This window comes from Mustela erminea, chromosome 11 (genome assembly GCF_009829155.1).
Source record: "Mustela erminea isolate mMusErm1 chromosome 11, mMusErm1.Pri, whole genome shotgun sequence".
Taxonomy (NCBI): Eukaryota; Metazoa; Chordata; class Mammalia; order Carnivora; family Mustelidae; genus Mustela; species Mustela erminea.
This window is the reverse complement of record NC_045624.1, coordinates 70,703,327-70,723,135: the sequence shown is the minus strand read 5'-3', so window position 1 is coordinate 70,723,135 and position 19,809 is coordinate 70,703,327. Positions and strand designations below refer to the sequence as shown.

The following is a 19,809-nucleotide window of genomic DNA, read 5'->3' as shown; positions in this document are numbered from 1 at the left end:
GAGCAGCGTTATTCATAAAAGCCCCAAACTAGAAGCAACACAAATAACTATCAACATGCAGAAGGATATACAAATTGTGGCAAAGCCACATACTGGGAAAGAATGAACTACTGACACAATAAACATGAAAGAATTTCGTAATAACCATGTATACAGAACCCTAGAAAGCACAAATATAATCTGTAATGACAGAAAGAAGTTTAGTGGTTGGTTGCCAGGGGTCCAGGTAGAGAGAGGAGACTGCAAAGGGGTCTGCGGGAACTTTCAGGGTAATGGAATTGTTTTAGATCTTGATTTTGATGGTGGTTATGTGGGCATATAAATTTTTCAGGACTCATAAAAATATACTCTTAAAATGGATGTCTTTTACTGTATATAAACTCCATTTCAATAAACTTGATTTTTTAAAAACCAAAGGATATCCAAACATCACCAGGCATTGAAACAATCCAGCAATAGGAAAACAAAGTTAAAAACTAAACATTTACTAAAACAAAGATAATGTGGAGAAGTTTTTAAACATTTAGAACTATTCAAGGACATATTACACCCATGAAACCAGAATGAAATACTTTTAAAAAAAAGCAAGCTGAGAACAAAACAATAAAAAAAAGATACTCTGAGGTTAAAATATAATTGCCAAGAGTAAATTCAATAGACAGTTGGGAAAATAATAGAGAAGATTTCTTTAGAATACAGAGCAAAACAAAACCAAAGCAAACAGAATAGTTAGAAAATAGAGGAAAAGAAGGCAAGACACACACAGAGATCCAATCTGCAAAACTGAACTTTAAGAGACTTTCAAGGTCCCAATTGAAATATCAAGTATCTGACTAGCAGGAGAACCTCAGAAAGAAAGAATAGAATAAATACAGAAGTAATTTTTAAAAGTAAAATGAAACAAATCTGCATATAGATCTCACAGAATGCCCAGCAAGTTAAATTCATCAATTAATTTTTTTATTTTTTAAAGATTTTATTTATTTACTTGACAGACATCACAAGCAGGCAGAGAGAGAAGGGGAAGCAGGTTCCCCGCAGTGCAGAGAGACTAAAGCAGGGGCGATCTCAGGACTATGGGATCATGACCCGAGACAAAGGCAGAGGTTTTAACCCACTGAGCCACCCAGGTGCCCCTAATTTTTTTATTTTGAAGATTTATTTATTCATCTCAGAGAGCACAAGTGGAAGGGGCAGAGAGAAAGGGAGAGAGAGTCCCAAGGAGACTCCCCACTGAGTGTGGAGCCCAATGCAGGCTTTGATCTAATGATCCTGAGGCTCTGACCAGAGCCAAAACCAGGAGCTGAATGGTCAACCGACTGTGCCACCCAGGCACCCCCCAGCAAATTTTTTTTTTTAAGATTTTATTTATATATTTGACAGACAGAGAGAGAGAGATCACAAGTAGGCACAGAGAGGAGGAAGCAGGCTCCCTGCTGAGCAGAGAGCCCAATTCGGGGCTTGATCCCAGGACCCTGAGACCATGACCTGAGCCGAAGTCACAGGCTTAACCCACTGAGCCACCCAGGCACCCCACCCCCAGCAAATTTAATTTAAGAAAGCACCACACATAGAAACATATTTCTGGAGAACACATCTAGTAGTTCCCAGAGAGAAAAGTTACTAAAAACTAATTAGAAAATCATACTGGCAGATAATTTCTCATTGGCAAACTTCATCAGAGAGAGAACAATGGCTTTCAAGTTCAACAGTAAAATTTTTCATCCTAGACTTCTAAAAACAGTCAAACTATAATCAAATATGAGGAACAATAAAAATGTTTTCAAATTGGTGAGGATTCAGAAAGCTTATCTTCAATACACAATTTCTTAGGAAGTTACTTGCAAACATAAACTTGCAAAACAAGGGTGTGAACCACTAAAGAGGAAAGGCCAGGATGCAGGAATAAGTGGCTCTAACCCAGAGGGCAGTGAAAAAGTCTCAGGAAGAGAACTGTTCATCAGGCCCAGTAAATAACCAGTCCAGAATAAACCAAAACTTCAGAGAAACTTCAGGAAATGGGCAATTCAACAGAAATGGGTGGTATGATAAAGTGTTTGAAAAAAAAGTTTAGGCTGTGATAAAGGCGAACAGTGCATGAAAAAATAGAAAGGCAATTGTAAACTCCAGGAAAAACAAAACAGTATAAAAACGCTCTGGTCTAAACAAGAAGTCTACTAAAATAGGGTACAACTTTTAAAAAGTGATGCAGAGTAAGAAATGGGAATCCAGATGTCCATGTTTAAGAAAGACTCCTCTGACCTCATGGAATTAAAACACTGGACCCGCAGTTGTGGTTGCAGAACAGAATGGAAATCTTTAACTTCAACAAAGTAGATGATAAAAGTTGTAATGTTAAAACGAATACAAAGGATAGGAGGATAAAATATCCTTCTCTTATTAAATGGAGAATCAATTGTTTACTGCCAAAAACGAACAAAAAACTGACGTTTAAGGATAAATTATCTTAAGTTATTATATGAAATAAAAACAGCCCTAACAAAAGGTGAAAAAAATGAACAGGGAGTAGTATTAATGAGCTAAATCCTCATTTTTCAGAGCAGGAAGCCAACAGTTTAAATATCAAGAAATGGAAGTTTAAGTCTCAAGAAACGGAGCATAGTATTTTATCTAGATTAACAGATCCAACTACCAGAAGCACCAAAAACAGAGTTAAAAGAAGCTGTACTTGAGTACGGGAAATACAGATAATTGGGGTAGGAGCCTTGCCTTTTTCTTTTTTCTTTTTTTAAAATCATAATCCTTCTGTACTAATCACCAAGTACGAATGTCATGATGACAGAAAAAAGAGAAAGAGGAAGACACAAATTCTTTAACATTCTTTCCAATAAAAGACAATATATGCCCCATTCCTTTGTATCTGTAAGGCTTTGAACTCACTTGTCACCAACAGAATGTGGCAGAAATAACACTGCCTGTTCCTAGGGCCCCCTGACTGGCTTTCAGTGCCATGAGCCATCCCTAAGTCCAACTACTCTGAAGCCTTGATGCCGAGAGGGAGCCCAGACCAGAAGGAGCAGTAAGGTGGGACTACAGTCCCGGCTCAGGTCCTGTTCTACATCATCCAACTCATAGGAAACAACAGATTTGAGGGTAAAGACATCTCCAGCTGACTAAACCCCCTACCTGCTTCTTTATCCCCACTTCAAGCATTTAGACATCACGAAGCAAGAGATTTAACATTCTCACTGTGCTCTGTCAAAATTCCCCACCCTCTGAATCTTTGAGCGTAAGAAAATGGCTGCTTTCAGCCCCTGAATTTTGGGCCAATTTATTACACAGCAATAAGAACCAGAACAATTAACAGAAAATTTTAATTACTTGAAACAAAAACTGCTAACAAGTCCCCTAGTATTCTACTTTAGTAACAACTCCCAGCAATATACCGGATATTCTATTCTACTCCTCTTCCTTTTCCTTCCTTCTTTCCTTTTTTCCTTCCTTCCCTAGCCCCACCGCCCTCCCCCCAGCCTTCTCCTTAGACTTCTCCCTTTTCTTCTTGTCATTATAGCTGGTCTTGACCAAGTAATGTCAGATTCCTTACACGATCACCATCAACTGATTTAAGCAGAGAAGGAAGGTGCTTGTAATGCTAATACCAAATAGAAGGGCTGGGGGATGTTCAAGTTGGGACTGGCCACTTGGGCTTCACTACTTGCGAGGACAACAATAACCACTTATACAAAGGCTTGCCAGCTACGTCAAATTCTTCAGAAGAGCATGTAACAACCCTTTTTATAAAACTTCGTAACTCAGAGACTCTGAAACCATGTCTTAAAACTTCCACCAAAACATCTAAATCAATTCTGCTACAAATGATATAACCATTTGAGGTATCACTTAAAATTTTCATGTAAAATTATATTTTTATATAAAATTGTAACTCAGAATTTCACATAAAACTCTAACTCATAACTAATGAAAACATTAGTGGAAAAATTAGTTTAAAAGGAATATTATCTTAGTATCCAATCTACTTGCTAACCATTAAATTATTTAAGTAACTCCCACTTCCTAAGTCAAAATCCAATTTACTACTATAATTATTAGAGACCATCTAATGCTGAAGAGTTTTAAGTGCAATACTAATGAATGAATAGAAAAATGACGTATCTGCTAAATTTTGGTGCTAATTTACACTTTTGCTGTCAATAAAATTACTGGAAAAAGAGTAATCTTTAGTCATAGCTTAACTATTCATTCAGTTGTTCTTCAGCAGACATTTACTGAACAATGTGCCAAGTACTGTTCTAGATATTGGGAATAAAGCAGTGAACAAAACAAATTATTTCTGCCCATATGAAGCTTATGTTCTAATGGGAAGCATGTGTTCTGTTACGTCACACATCACATTCACAAATATCTGAGTGCTAAGCATAAGGACAATGTGAAGATGGCAGAAATAAACTTCCCAAGAAAAAGTCATCAGAATATAAAATTCCATTTTATTATTATGGAATGAAAGATTTGAGCAAATAACTGCTGGAGGCCTTCCCAAATATGGCAGAACTCTACTTTCAGATCACTGGGTTTTAGATTCTGAAGTCTAAAAGACCGGATTTACCTAAGCTATCCCAGGTTATATGACCATATTACATCTTCCCCTCACTCTCTCACTTCTACCTCAACCCCATCTTACCTCATCTTCTGCCACACCTTGAAAGCATGAGGTCTTTTCTGATCACAAGATACAGCTCCAGACCGTTCTTTATGTGCCTAATGATGGATTCACCTCCCAATTTTATTTTACCAACTAAGGAAAAGTACCCTTTCAATAAACAATGATGCTACTCTTAACTAATTTCAAAAGTCCTGTTTTTCTTGGATTCAGAATTATTACCACTGTGTCAAGCATGCTTTTTTATTCTCCCCCAGATTTTTCTAGTTATTTATTTGAGAGAGAGAGAGTTTTGGGTTTTTTTGTTTGTTTTTTAGATTTTTCTATTTATTTATTTGAGAGCGAGAGAGCGAGCAGTGTGTGAGAATACAAGTGGGGAGGGGAAGGGCAGAGGGAGAGGGAGCAGCAGGTTCCTCATTGAGCAGGGTCCTCCTAATCCCAGGACCCTGGGATCATGACCTGAGCTGAAGGCAGACATTTAACCAACTGAGCCACCCAGGCAAGCCTCAACCATGCTCTTATATGGTTCTTCTTGAGATGAATCCCATCATTCTGAGTTAGCTGACATTTAAAGGATAGAGAGTAATGCCTCTGAAACAGAATTTTTTTTCTCTTTGCAATACTAACTGTTTTAGCTTACCCAAATAGCAGCAACAACCCCAATCTCTAGTCTAATGTACTAGTAGTTGGCTAAATTACCACTGATTAAATCCCATGGGTTTAAAATAATTTGTAATGACTAGCAGGCTTTTCAATTGTGTCTTAATGTGTAATAGGTGTGTTATTTCAAAGAAAGGATGCTTTCTTTCCTAGTTCTGTAAGTGGACTTCCATAATTTAAATACAGTTAAATACAGTTCATTCATGATTAGCACTGGGAGCCCCCTCTAGCCCAATCTTTCAATCTATCTCTTGGTTTCTCAAGGCTCAATAAGAAAACACCCCATTTTTACCCAAGGCTACTTAATAACTACATTTAAACGAGTCTACGTAGTTGGAATGTAGACGACATTATTTAAAAGCTCGAAACCACTCAGATAATTTCTTGATTTCCACTAAAAAGTTTTAAAAATGGGGGTGCTTGGGTGGCTCAGTCAGTTGAGTGTTTGACTCCTGATTTCTGCTCAGACTGTGATCTCAGGGTTGCGAGATCCAGCCTCCAGCTGGGCTCCACGCTCAGTGGGGAGTCTGCTTGAGATTCTCCCTTCATTTCCTCTGTCCCTCTTCCTATCCCTGCTCTCTCTCCCTCTCAAACAATAAATCAATCTTCAAAAGAAAAAGATTTAGGGGTGCAGGAGTGGCTCAGTCAGTTAAGCGACTCACTCTTGGCTTTGGATCATGATCTCAGGGTTGTGAAATGGAGCCCCATGACAGATCTGCACTCAGCAGGAAGTCTTCTTGGGATTCTCTCCCCTCGCCCCTCACCCTCAAATAAATACATATTTTTTTAAAAAGCCAATGTGTGACATAAAAAGGAATAATTTTGTTTGAGATTTGAAATTTAAAGAGAGGAAAAGGGAACCTGGCTGAGTCAGACGGAAGAGTACACAACTCTTGACATTGGGGTTGTAAGTTCAAACCCCATATTGGGTATACAGATTACTTAAAAATAAAATCTTTAGAAAAGAGTGAAAGAGGGCACCTGGGTGGCTCAATTGTTCAAGCAACTGCCTTCAGTTCAGGTCATGGTCCTGTAGTCCCAGAATCAAGTTCTGCATTGGGCTCCCTGCTCAGTGGGGAGCCTGGTTCTCTCTCTGACCCTCTCCCCTCTCCTGCTCTCCCTCTCTCATTGTCTCTCTCTCAAATACATAAATAAAACCTTAAAAAAAAAAAAAAGAGTGAGAGAGAGAGAAAAAAAAAACAAAGAATTCAACTTCTTGTTCATCTGAACAGTGAAATACAGAAGAAATCATCAAACTGCCACCAGTCTGATAGCATGTTCCCAGGAGCACTTTGTCCTCAGATCCTCCTACAATAATCCATTAATAAAAAGGATACAGCACTGGGTAAACTTGATACCAATTACCAATACCCAGATTAAAGACTGTATTTTACTAAAATTACTATAAATCCAATGTACATCTTTTCAGAAATGACTAGCTTTCATCATACTTTCAACCCGTAAGATGAAAAAAATGAAAGTACATACTCCCCATCTGTCATACAGAGATCTGTGTACATGCTCGTGTCCTCCACAAAATTACAAACTTCTTGAGGGCAGGAATTCATTTTGTTAGTAACACCTTCTATCTGCGTAACATCTGATCTTCACATACACTACTTCATTTGATCACAGGAACTCTCTAAGCTCAAAAGAGTAGCAACAACTCCAGATTTTATGGTGGGAAACCCATCATGAAGAGACATGAGGAATTTACTCCAGGTCACTCAGCTAATAGGTGAAGGAAGTCAAAAAGAAAAGCAAAGTATTCCAACCACTATTCACTGACTAGGAACATATTTGAAGCTTATGATGAAAAATTTCAACCATACACAAATGAAGAGAGAAGAATACAATGAACTTCTACAGCTTCAACAACGGTCAACTTGTTTCAGCTAGACTCCATTTTCAAACAGCTTCCCGATCTAATACCACTTTTTGGGTAAATATTTCAAGATGTAGGTCGATCATATTGAATAAAATGCTGAATGACAGATAACCAATAAATACTTGTTTAATGCTATGAATCTCATATATGCTTTCAGACATATTATCCAATTCTGACTAAAAAAGTAAAATCTGAATTCCTAGACAGTACATAATCATTCATTCATTCATTGACAAATATTTATTCTGGGATACAAGATGCCAGTCACCACACTAAATGCTTGGCATACAGGGAATGCAACAAGAAAATACCATTCCTTCTTTCAGAGATCTTGCATTCAACTGCTCTGGATATGCACGTGCGCACACGTGCGCGCGCGCACACACACACACACACACACACACACACCACACCCACATGTGTCTTGAGGAACTGGAATTAGTTTGGCTGGAAGACTACTTAACTAAACCTACCAGTTTGTCAAGGTGGAATCCAAATTCTCTGTACACAAATTATGAAATGGAGTAGAAGACTGTTTTAACAGAATTCCGAGTCTTGATATTCTTTTAGAAACTATCAGGAAGGTCTTGCTTAATTTTGCTCCTCCTCAGTTTTTCCAGTAAAGAAAGCCAACAATATTAAGATTAGTGGGGGGAAAAAACAAAATAATTCAAGCAATTGATTAAAATGTATTCAGAATATCTTCCACTCTTATATTTAAAGATGTTCCAAACATTTTCATCTTTTACTAAATGTGTGTACATTTCCTAATGTTCATGTCTTTACTACAGTATAGAAATCAAGTCCAAGACTGTACAGTTAATGATGGGAATTACTTAAATTTTGAAACTCACTTCAATCTAAGCTATACAGGTTGGAGTAAAACAAAATGAAATGTTCTCTTTTTTCAGTATTTTTTTTATTATTCCCATGAAACCAAGTAAGTATAATCCTACAAACAGATCCCTTTTCCCTTTTTATTTGACACTCCTTAGTATTAACCTTCATGTGACAGAAATAATCCATTTGGTCCCCTCCTTAATAAATGAACCTCTTTTCCATTATTTTGTTCATTTGTTCATTTATTCATTTTATTTCCACTGGATAAACGATGCAAGTGGACATGACCACAAGATACTCTCTGTCTTAAGGAGCTTACACAACTAGGGTGTGAAAAGGTAGAAGGTGGTTGGGAGAAGATTAACAGTATATCTTACATAACCAACATAATAATATAAAGGGGCAGACATATACGGAGTGTCACAAAGGAGGGCCAAAGACGTCAGGGTTCAAAAGAAACAGAAATTTTATTCAAATGTAGGTATTCAGGAGCAGACCACACACAAAGAAGATGGCATCAGGGCTTGGCTCTGAAGCATGGGTAGCATTTCAACAGGTAGAAACAGCAGTACAGGGGAGGGCACAGAGCGCACATTCTGAAATCAGCCCCAGCTGAAGTCCCAGAGGTGGATTTGCAAGGAGCAAAGTCAGGATAAAATAAGTCGTCTGCGTACCTGTAGGCTACCCGGAGCAAACGCAGAGGAAGACCTTCCAAAACCAATGCTAGCAGTGAAGACCAAAAAATGGGTATCTGACTCATAAAAATGGATATAAGTATTTGAAAGTTCTTACTAAATAGTCTTGGTGTGCAGATGCATTGCAGTTAATCTCCAGTAATTTCCCCATGTTTAGCTGGAGGTACTTGCTAACACTTTACGCAGCTCTAAAAGGATGAAAAGTTCTCATCTCAGGGGTTCATAATTTAATTTATTTGACCTCATTCATTCAGAAAATATACACTGGGAACTAACAGTTATAGATGCTGTTGTTACTTATAGATATAAGAGAGATAATCCTGGACTCAAGTCAGAAACATACAATCCTTAAACTGAAAATAATTTTTATGTCCTAAGAGTCTGTTTTCTGATACGTAATGACCACTAACATCCTGTCCTGCTAACATTGGCTCTAAACCTGCATCTGAACCTTGGCCATCGTCACTTTCTATCAACAATGCATGCAATGGTGGAATAAAAGAGTTGAAAAATAAGACAATTGTTTTACATATTTACAAAACAATTCCTACAAAGACCAAAGGGAGTTTAGACTAGGCTCTATTGAAGATCCCTTCCAATTCAGAAATCCATAACTGTGATTCTAATTCTACTGCATTAAAGTCCTTTAGGAAGGCCAGATAATAAGAACTAAGAAATTAAAAGAGCTACTTAAATGACAAAGCCAACAGTTGGTCAAGCATAGGTAAATTACTAAAATGTTTAGTAATAACCCTACCCCACATGGACCTCTAGGCCACTGCTGCACACTCACATGGATTCTGCCACGTGCCTTAAGGTTCTGACTTCACCTCTCGGTAGAGAGCTGCCTGTGCAGATGGTGAAACGAAATCAAGTGTGGCAGCAAGCTGGTGATACTCAAAACAACTGCTCAGTGTCTCTTACAAAACTGACTGCTGCCTTACCTGCCCCAGCAGGCTTGGAATCCACAATTCATCACACAAACATGATGAATTCATGAAGGTGACCTTCATGTAGGCATGCTTGTTACCAATCACTTCCAGTAGCCACTTTCAATGGTGCCTCTTGGCCCTTGGACAAAGACCAACACTAAGCATACCACCCTGTCCTGTCACCAAACCTCCTGCACCCAGATTTCGTGTCTGCCATGTTCTATTACACCAAGAAGCTCACAATATCCTTCCGAGGAAGACAAGCTCATCTGAACCTTCCTACAAATAGAGCAACAGTGAGGATAGTTCTTCAGGAAGCATTAGCACTGTATTTGCTTCTGTATGAAGAGGTTGTTATGCTGCCTAATTTTCAAGTATTCTGATGTTTGTTTCATTATATGGGTAGTAGATACCAGAGCCCACATTATGTAACAGTTCATTCATCAGACAAGCATTTTGATCTTTCCTACTGTTTTGTCTAAAATTAATTCACTATTATTACTCAAGTGTATTATTAACCTGTGTTATTTTTTAACTACAGCTGTTTATATGATCATAGTTATTACTTAAATTCTTTAAAGGCAGAATTTAATGGATAATCATCATACTTTTATTCTGCATACTGCAGAATTCAGGAATTTACTGAATTGATATGTCATTTATTCCTGGCAAACCAGCACCTTTGGCTACATATAGCTCATTTCTTCCAAACTAGAAATGTACTCACTCTTTTAGCTTCTTCCATCAAACAAACAAAAAGAATTTTTTAAAAAAAATTGGTACTCAGATCTTAGAACAAGTCACCAACTTATAAACTGCACGATGGACAAGCTTCTTGACCTCTGACCCTATTTCTTTACCTAAAACATAAAAGGGCTGAAAGATTTCCAAAGTCCTTCCAACTCTAATAATGTCCATGAGTTTACAATGACACAATTTAAGTATTAAAGGTTTCAATCTGAAAGAACATTCCTAAGGAATCACTGATAGTGAGGCATTAAAAAAACAACAACAGATAATTTACTTTTAACAGGGAGTCTGTTTTCAGATATTCACTTGTTCATATCTTAAATATAGGAGAAATATACCAAGAGATATTCAAATTTATACAAATTTCCTTCTATAAGCCATTTTCCTCCTTAATAGAGAAATTCTAATAATTCCAAGGTGTTAACAGTTATGTAAAAAGGATACAAGTGCAAAGCCAACAATTCAACATTACCAAGTTCTTCAGCAGGAACAAGGAATGGGCAGAACGTAATTGTGAAAATGTTTATTTCTTTTCTTTTTTTTTTTTTAAAGATTTTATTTATTTATTTGACAGAGAGAGAGATCACAAGTAGGCAGAGAGGCAGGCAGGCAGAGAGAGAGGAGGAAGCAGGCTCCCTGCTGAGCAGAGAGCTCGATGCGGGACTCGATCCCAGGACCCTGAGATCATGACCTGAGCCGAAGACAGCAGCTTAACCCACTGAGCCACCCAGGCGCCCGAAAATGTTTATTTCTTAAAGAACCTTGATAAATTGGAAACTTTTCAAGGGACTCTTAAAGAATGAAGGGGCAAACATACTTCTAACATACTGAGACTTTAAAAAAAGCAAATTAAACCCCTGTTTTTCCTGCTCTCACTAAAACAAGCCCTTAACAGACATTATTATTCACCCACAAAGTAATACTTTGATTCAGGATTCCCATGAACTAACCCACCTGAGAATTCAGCTTTATGCTGCACCAAATAGTATGCCATGTTTCTTCTACCCTGTTAATGATTTGGTTTCCCTAGAGAAAATCACATTATTATTTTCCTTTTATACTGTAAGTTACTGAGCTCTTTAAAAAGAGAAAATTGGAAAACTCTCCTTGAATACCTTATCACTGAAGTGCATGGATTTTTCTGACGTTTTTTCTTAAAGCCATATTAAATATGCCAACAATAATAATTTAACATATTCAGATATCCTAAGTTTATCCACTGATAAATGCCATTAGTTTCAATTTCTGAACCAGGACTTGATCTGAATTACGCTAATAAATTTAATCCCTGGGGACAATGCTGGTGGCGCTTACCAGGATCTTTGTAATGACACAATATTGCCACGAATCAGGGTTTGGTGATCATCTTACTCCTTCAAACAAGGGGGGAATTATTTGAGGGAAGTAGGCGTGATTTACCCAAGTATCATTCCTAGCACCTAACCTCCTGGTAACCAGTAGGTCCTTCCTAAATCCCTCTTAGATACATGGAGCCCAAATGTTCATATCTATTAGTTACATGTCAATAATGTCTTGTGGACATCTATCTCTAGGTCTCTTCCTAATGCTTCAAAAAGCATTTGATTCTGATTAGTGTTTTGGTTATATTAGTTACTCAATCACTAAATTCCTGGTAACTAAATTATCGTAAGTATTAGTTGCTCTACACAACTAGTGAGGCTAAATATGGCACAACAAGTGCTTGGAAATAAAGAGAAGTGAATTTCAAAAGAGAAAAAAGAACGACAAACTACGAAGTAAGTTCTAAAAGTATGGAGACTTTTTCTGACCTGTTCACTGATGAATCCCCAGATTCTAGCAGTGTCTGGTACACAACAAGCCATCATTACATATTTGGTGAATCAAGAGACTGCTGATAGAACATATTATTTTATCTACCCATACACAAATTGAGTTCAGAAGGTAAAACAGAGGAGTCTTTTGTGGAGTGCAGAAGCTCTAACACAGGTTCACACAGAATTCTGGCAAAGGCTCTAGGATTTGGGATTACTGACAATAAAATAAGAGTAAATTTACATCCTAGACATTGACTGGCTGATCAAGCCCAGGCCTGGGATACATCAAGCACAGGGAAACAAGAATTTCAAGTCATTACCTCTGTGCATAAAGGCAGTACAGCAGTAACAAGTCAGCCTTTCTGGCAAATCCATCAAAATCAAATCTCAACTTTTGAAAAATCTAGTATGTTTATCATGTTCCTTCAAGCTTACAGGCTTAACTACCTGTGGGAAGGGCCTATAATTATGACCAATTACTTAAGACTTGAAGGCACTTACAAAGACATCTGTCCTTTTAAGAAGTCTTTAAAGAACCAGCCATAGCACTGTCTACTGGTCCTGTGGGGCACCAATAAGCCAGGTATGGGGAGGGTGGTCCAACTTTGACAACTCTCCCCTGGAAAGAAAAGAAGTATTGTCTTCTGTCCTTGATTTTTGACCCTACCTCAATAAATATTAGCCACCTGCAAAATCTTGAGTTCCTCGTCTAGTTAGGCAAGTCATGGGGACCAATGATTGCCCCAATGCAGAGGTGGAAGAAGAGAAAAGGAAGGAAACAAAATGGAACAGAGATATGTAGCTCGTGAAGATGACATCATCAAGTCACTGAATTTCATGACATGACTGATGGTCTTTTCTGACCATTATATCCAAGTAGTTTCTTGGTTTCAGAGCCTGTAGTGTCTGGGTTTGAGTATGATTTGTTATACTGAAAAGGTAAGGGGAATAGATGCTTTACTGGGAACTTGTATCGAGATGAGGGCCCCATTAACTAGTACGAAAACAAATAATACTTGGACATTAAAAGCATTTTTAAATTTACACAGTGCTCTCATCTACACTATCTCAGCTCTTCCTCGCAACTCCTAAGAGGTAGGCATCATCATCAGCACTTAATCTGTCAAAATAAGGTTTTTAAAAACCTTTAGATAATTTCATCTTGAATTTATTAAGTATTGTCTCCTGAAATTTCTCGGTACAGAATCCAAGTCATGGGTCAGTTAGAAATCTTTAAACACAAATCAATTTCAAGAGCATAAATCAAGAGAATAAGAATGGATTAGCCCAAATCTACCAACACAATGGAAAAAACCATCCTGTTACAGGAGCAGTGCTTTGTAGGAGACAGCATTACATAGGGGTGCTTCTATAACACCTCTAGGTTGGAAGGACAGTATTTTATCTATTTACAAATAAGGGTCCTTAACTGGACACACTGCACAGGCAACAGACAAGAGAACAAAAACTTGGATCCTAAAATTATAGGGGTAGAATTTATCTTTTGGGAAGTACCTAGGTGATTCCTCCAGGAAGATAACTAAGTTACAGGGGACAAAATGTATACTCCCTTTTCTCCTCCAATATCACAAAGACTCACAGGAACAGTTTCTCTTGGTTTTTAACGAAGAAAACACACACAAAAGGTAATCTATTGCTGTTACATATGACCCCATCTTCCTTAAAACAATCATTCTCCTGGCCTCATTATTCTTCACCCCTTCTTTTTTACTGGCTCAAGCAGAAGTTTATAATGGGGGTCCTATTTTCATAGCCATTTACTACCTTATTTACGTATTTATGATTCTTTGCAGCCTTCTAGCCTTAGTCTAACTGTGTTGGTAACAAAGCACCACACAAATCACATAGGTTAAGGGGAGACAAGTCAAAACCTCCCAGGAAGATTGGTAGACACTCGGGCTCTCCGAGTCTCTGTAGGTCTTGGTATTTCAAAGGTCAGTCTCAGGTCTCTTGACTTTGATGACTAATCTTAAATTGTTTGACTTTTTACAAAAATATTTAGCTGTGCTTATTTACATAATTTCATCTACAGCACACACAGTAGGCATGTATTTGTTGAAAAGAATCCCCAGATAGATGAGAGGACAGGAAGAACACCCCAAGACTTCCTTTTTCAAACACTTTCCTAAGGGCTGAGATAGGTAAAAGTCACACCCAAATTTGTAGACCCTTCTATGCATTCCTTTTCTGCTTAAAACTAAGCATATCTGTTCAAAAAAGAAAAGCATGACACACCACACAATCTCAACCACACAATGGGGAAATTCCAGGATCACTGAGAAAACACCATTATCCTAGTCACACACACTTCAGTTTAATTACTGGTTACAACACAGGAGAGGCTTTAAGAAATGCTGTCTCTCCATCCACTTTCCACATCTCCTCCAGAAGACGCAAAAGCAGAACGTTTACCCTCTGACCCTCTGAAGATTCCACATCTTAGATTCACACATCACTAATTCTAAGAAGCAGTGTGAGGACCATGCTAGACTAGAGACATTTCGTAATACACACAAACAAGCAATATTTGTGGAAGAAAATGTTCAGGCGCCCCTGCTTGACACTTATTTATCACCATATAACTTCAATAAGAAAAACTAGACGTGACTGGCAATAATATTCTTAAGTTGTTATTTTAAAAAAACAAACCAAAACAAAACAAAAAAACCTTTATTTATACTTGGCTCCATGAGGAAAGTTCTCATCCTACTGATTTTCACACACCCTGCCACTTCTCTTATTCTCAGGCTCTTAAAAATTCCCCAAAGGCCAGGGAAAATATGCGGGGGCTGGCAGGGCACGTCTCAGGTTGGCTCGTTCCCTAAAAGGGACCCAACTTCCTGGACCCCCTTTTCGGGGACAGCAGGGAGAAAACAGAGCACTTGGCACCGCCGCGGGGAAGCCTGCGCAGGTCCCATTTCCTGACTCGTCTTTCTGCTCGCTGCGTGGGAAGGTCGCCGGCTCTGGCTTGCGACTCGGTCGACCAAACTTACGCTCACTCTGTAAGGGCAACAGGCCGTGCCTCCCCAGCCGCCCTCCGGCCTCAAGGGTCCCCGGCCCTTCCCCCGCGCGCTCGGCCTCCGACGGCGCGGGCGCCGCTCCCCCGCTCACCTGACCACGTTGGGGTGCTCGAAGGTCTCCAGGTGCCTCAGCACCGCCACCTCGCGGATGGTAGAGAGCGGCATGCCCTCCTCGCCCGTCTGCACCCGCACGCGCTTCAGCGCCACGAAACGGCCTCCGTTCTTCAGGTCCCGGGCCTTGAACACCTTCCCATAGGCGCCCTCCCCGATCTCCGCCACGCACTCGTACTGCTGGTCCGCGCGGCTCAGGCCGTCCTTCTCCATGCCGCCCAGACGCCGCCCGGCGCGGCACCGCTGGCACGGGCGGGGGGCGCGCTTGGCTAGCTCGAGACCGCCGCTCGCCTCTTCCCGGACTCCCCGGCCCGCTCCCTCACGCCCCGGAGCTCGGTCTCGCTCTCCCTCGCCCCCGCTGACTACCGCGTTCAGGCGCTCGGGTTCTCGCGGCCGCTGGGGCTGGATGGAGCGACCTCCCCGCGGGCGGGCGCAACGCCGGTGCCGCCGCGAAACTCCGCCTGCCGAGTCGCCAAGGAGCGAGCCGATCCCTCCTCTGCCCTCCCTGAAGAGCCGTCCTCTGCACAGACACCGAGGCGATTACATAGTCTCTGCCCGAGCGCGTCTCAATCCACAATCCTTCCACCTAAAAAAAGAGACGGGAGGACAAGAAAAAGTGCAATCAGACATCCCAGGCGCCTTCCTCCGGGTTCCCGCAGACTCCCCTCCTCCTACTTCATAAAGACCCCAACGCTACCCTCGGCGCGCTCCTGCCCTCTCCCAGGCTGCTTAATCCTTCCTGGTTCCTCCGAGAAAAGCGAAGTTACTTTTCTTTCCCTGCAGAGCTGGAGCCGTCTTAGCGCGGAGAGGTTGCAGGGGCCCCTCGGGGATGAGCGCTCGGCGCGGGACGCAGTGGAACGGGAGGGGGCGTGCCGAGCAGCCCAGAGTGTGCCGGGAGCGCGGGGGAGGGGAGGTGCCGGGCACGTCAATGTCACGGCTTAATATTTATCCCTACATCATTGTGTTGCACTGCTACCCACCCCTCCTCCCCGGGCCTGGACGTGCAGGGAGAGGGGCTCCCGGGGTGCCCTGGGGCTTTCAGGTATTGTGCACAAGCGGCCGTGGAGGGACTGTGGGTCCACCCGTGTGGGGCTGCAGAATGTGGGTGGGGGCTCCCAGGACCCTGTAACCCGATGCTGGGAGTGTGCGAGAAGGGGTGGTCAGACATCTGCTAGGAAATTGCTTCCTTTCTTTCTACTTTCAGTTTTTCTACGAGGAGACATTAAAAAACGACTTGCACACACAAATGGTCTTTTTGGGGTAAAGAAGTCTGGATTGGAAACGGAATTCTTCCTCCGACTCGGAGGACCTCCCTGGTGGAAACCCATGAGGTCGGGAGGGCTGGGGCTCCCGCTACTCGGGAGAGGAGGAACGGTGGGGCCCTGGAGCGGGGGGGTGGAGGGGGTGTGGGAGTCGCCCACGAGACCATAAGGGTGGGAGAAAGGGGTATCGTCGCACTCTACCTTATCATCTCCTTAAAGAATAACTTCGGGAGGAAGGTAGCATAACCGTCTCGCCCTGAAATTCTCAACTAATTTCAACCTCATCAAAACTCACCCTCGTCTTAAAAAGTCTGGGAATGGGAGGAGTAAATGCCAAGCCTCGGGGGTGAGAAAGAGGGGACTGCGCCCTCGGGGCCAGCACTCGCGAACCTTTTCCCACTCCCTGGATCTTCTCCAGATCTTCTGGATCTTAAATAGCAGAGGTGGTGGCTCCATTCCTCTTTCGGCTTAAGGCCTGGTCTCATCAAAAGCCAAACGCGCCAACCCCTCCCACCCCCGCCCCGGAGCCCGCCGCACAACAAAGTGCGGGGGTGGGGAGGTAGGGTAGGGGCACGCTTCCCTTCACCATACAGTTGAAATCCAGTACCTAGCGAGCCTCCAACCCAAGGCCGCCGCGGCCTCAGTCGGACATTCGCCACGCCGGCCGCGTGCCTGGAATCCCCGGGACACCACGGAATTACCTGCCCCGCAACCGCTGGCCCGCTCGCCTGCTGCCAGGAATTAAAGAAACAAATGGCGCGATCCCCACGGTGTGCTGGCAGAAGGGACCGCAGCGAGCGCAGAGACCCTCACACACACTCCATTCAAAGCTCTCCTTAAAAGGTGAAGGCAAATCCTGGGGGAGCCAAGGACCGAGCCCCCCCCCCCCCCGAGCCTGCACGAGGGTCTGAGCCAGGCCTAGGGCCACACAGGTAGCCGAGGAGCCGCCGCCGCCTGCGCAGCCCGCCCCTCCCGCATCCCCCTCCCGCCCCAGTCCAACCGGAGGCTCAGCAGCTAAAGCAGCGTCGCGGACGTCCCACCCCCGCAGGGAGCTGCGCCCCAGGCCCCGGCCCGGCCCCGCACCGCCCGCCCTGGCTCTCCCCCCTCGTTCCCCGGACGGTCGGCTCCGGAGTAGAGAAACGGGAGCAACAGTGCCTTTTTCCCCCCTCTCCTCCACTTTTTTTTGTTGTTGTTGTTGCTTTCCCACGCTGGCTGAATGTGACTTGACCCCATTTCAAAAAAGTTTGACATAGTGCTTCAACATTTCCGCATTCCTCCGCGACTACAAAGGCTGCAGCCGCCTCCTTCTGCTTTCTGTCTCTGCTCTCTGTCTTCACACTCAATGAAATCCTTCATGTGCCTCTCCCGAAGCCTGCCAAGCACCGCAAGGGTCGCCACCAGCGCAGCGACAAGAGGCCGCACTGGGACCACGACTCCCGCGTGTGCGCACACGCAGATGCGCCCCACGTGCACACTGCGGGGCGCGCTGCGGGGCCCGGAGCTGCTCACCGCAGGGTGTGCGTTTTAACTGGGATATTTTAAATTATAAAAGTAAACTGGGAAGCTAAAGCAAACGTGCGTCCTTGTGGGGCTTCAAGCCTGTGCACGGGCCGCCTCTGCCCTCCTAAGTGTGCATAACACCCCCGCAGGGGGTGGCAGCAAGAAGCCTGCGTTAACATTTATCTCTTGGTGGAGTAGGTGGAGGCCACACCCACACCTCCGCGAGCTGGAGAGTGAGCTTTAGTGGGGAAATGAATGTGGGGCACGTTAACACAAAGTCCCGCATGGAGTCCCCAGAGGCAGTGCATTTTAAAGTGTGGATTATTGTATGAGTGTCCGAGTAGAGTTTATATTCCTCTTTAGGAAGCTTCACGAGTGTGTGGGTGTTTGTGCGCATGGCTACTTGGGAGCGGGCACAGGCTCTTAGTATTGGGGGTGTCCCTGCTGTGGGATGTCCTCCTCTTGCCAGATTAGGGGAGACTCCTCTAACTCCCCAAAACTGGTCCCCGTAACTAGCCTGCCTCGGCTCGTAAGGGGTTAACTAAAGCCGATTCGGAAGACATACACCCCCCACACACACACACACCACAGTCACCCCCACCCACACTCTCGCTTCCGACCCCGGCCAGGCTCCCAAATCTCCCCGTGGGACCCCCACCCCACCCCGCAGCCCACCCACCCGAACGCACAGCCCTTACCTGAGGGGCCCGGCAGCTTCGGGCCTCCCGAGGGGGCTGCGAGTGTCTGTTGGAGCTTCGCACGTGTCCACCCCGGCGCAAAGCAGGTAACCAGCTCGGAGGAAGGAGTTACCAGCACTCTCTCCTGCGAAGGGGTGGGCACAGCGGCGGAGGGCGGAGGGAAGGCGGAGGGCGCCGCCCGCGCCGCTCGCTGGGGGCGGACGGGGGCTGCGGGGCTCCGACTGGGGCTCGGGGCCGAGCCGGGGAAGCAGCGGGGGTGAGGGCGGGGGCCCCGGAGGCCGACTCTGCCGGAGACCCACCCGGCGGCGGCTGCGGGGGTTAGGGGCTCGCTGCGCAGTGGCAAGCAAGTGTGCAAATTAAAGCCTTCCGGAGAGAGGGGAGGCGGCCGAGACCCGGCTGTGCTCTGAGGCTCTCAGCTCCCCAGCTCTCCGCTCCGAGTAGGGGGCGAGGGGGGGGGGTGTAGTTAAATGAAAATTTCCGGCTTTGACTGCAACTGGAGTGAGGGATCTTGCAACTAAAATAAGAGGCGTGAGAGGAAGAGTGGGATGTGTCGTCGGGAGTCCGCGGAGTTTCCAAACACAGGGTCGCCCAGAGTTGGGGGTTTTGACAGTGAGGCAGGGGGTGGGGGTGGGGGAGTGATCAGCAGTCTGTGATGTGGACGGATGGAAAAAACACAAAACAACCAACCATAATTATGAGGGGCCGGTGGGGATGGTAAATACCAACACTTTCCAAGAAACTGAAAAATCAGACAAAAAAATAACTCTTCTCTATTAAAAAAAAAAGTCTGGCAGGGCGCCTTGCAGAAAAGAAAATACTAATCTGTCCAAGCACTTTTCACTTTCAGCATGAGCTACATTTGTTTTGTTTTCCTTCGCTTCCTTTCGGCCTCCAAAGCCCTATCTTTTCCTTTTGGACAGAGGATAGGATTTGGAAATTGTCAGGCACTCTGTGGTTAACGATCTACTTGAAGGGGCTCGCCGGCTCACAATTATTC

At 43.5% G+C, this 19,809-nt stretch overlaps 1 protein-coding gene across 1 annotated transcript in view; it reads right to left on the bottom strand.

Moving 5' to 3' along the window:
* Positions 1-15,642, bottom strand: part of CDK6 (cyclin dependent kinase 6) — a 232,642-nt gene extending 217,000 nt beyond the window's left edge. The window contains exon 1 of the mRNA XM_032305106.1: positions 15,333-15,642. Within this exon, the coding sequence (XP_032160997.1) occupies positions 15,333-15,565 (233 nt within the window). The 5' untranslated portion in view covers positions 15,566-15,642. The remainder of the gene's footprint in view (positions 1-15,332) is intronic.
* Between the last annotated feature and the right edge of the window lie 4,167 nt (positions 15,643-19,809).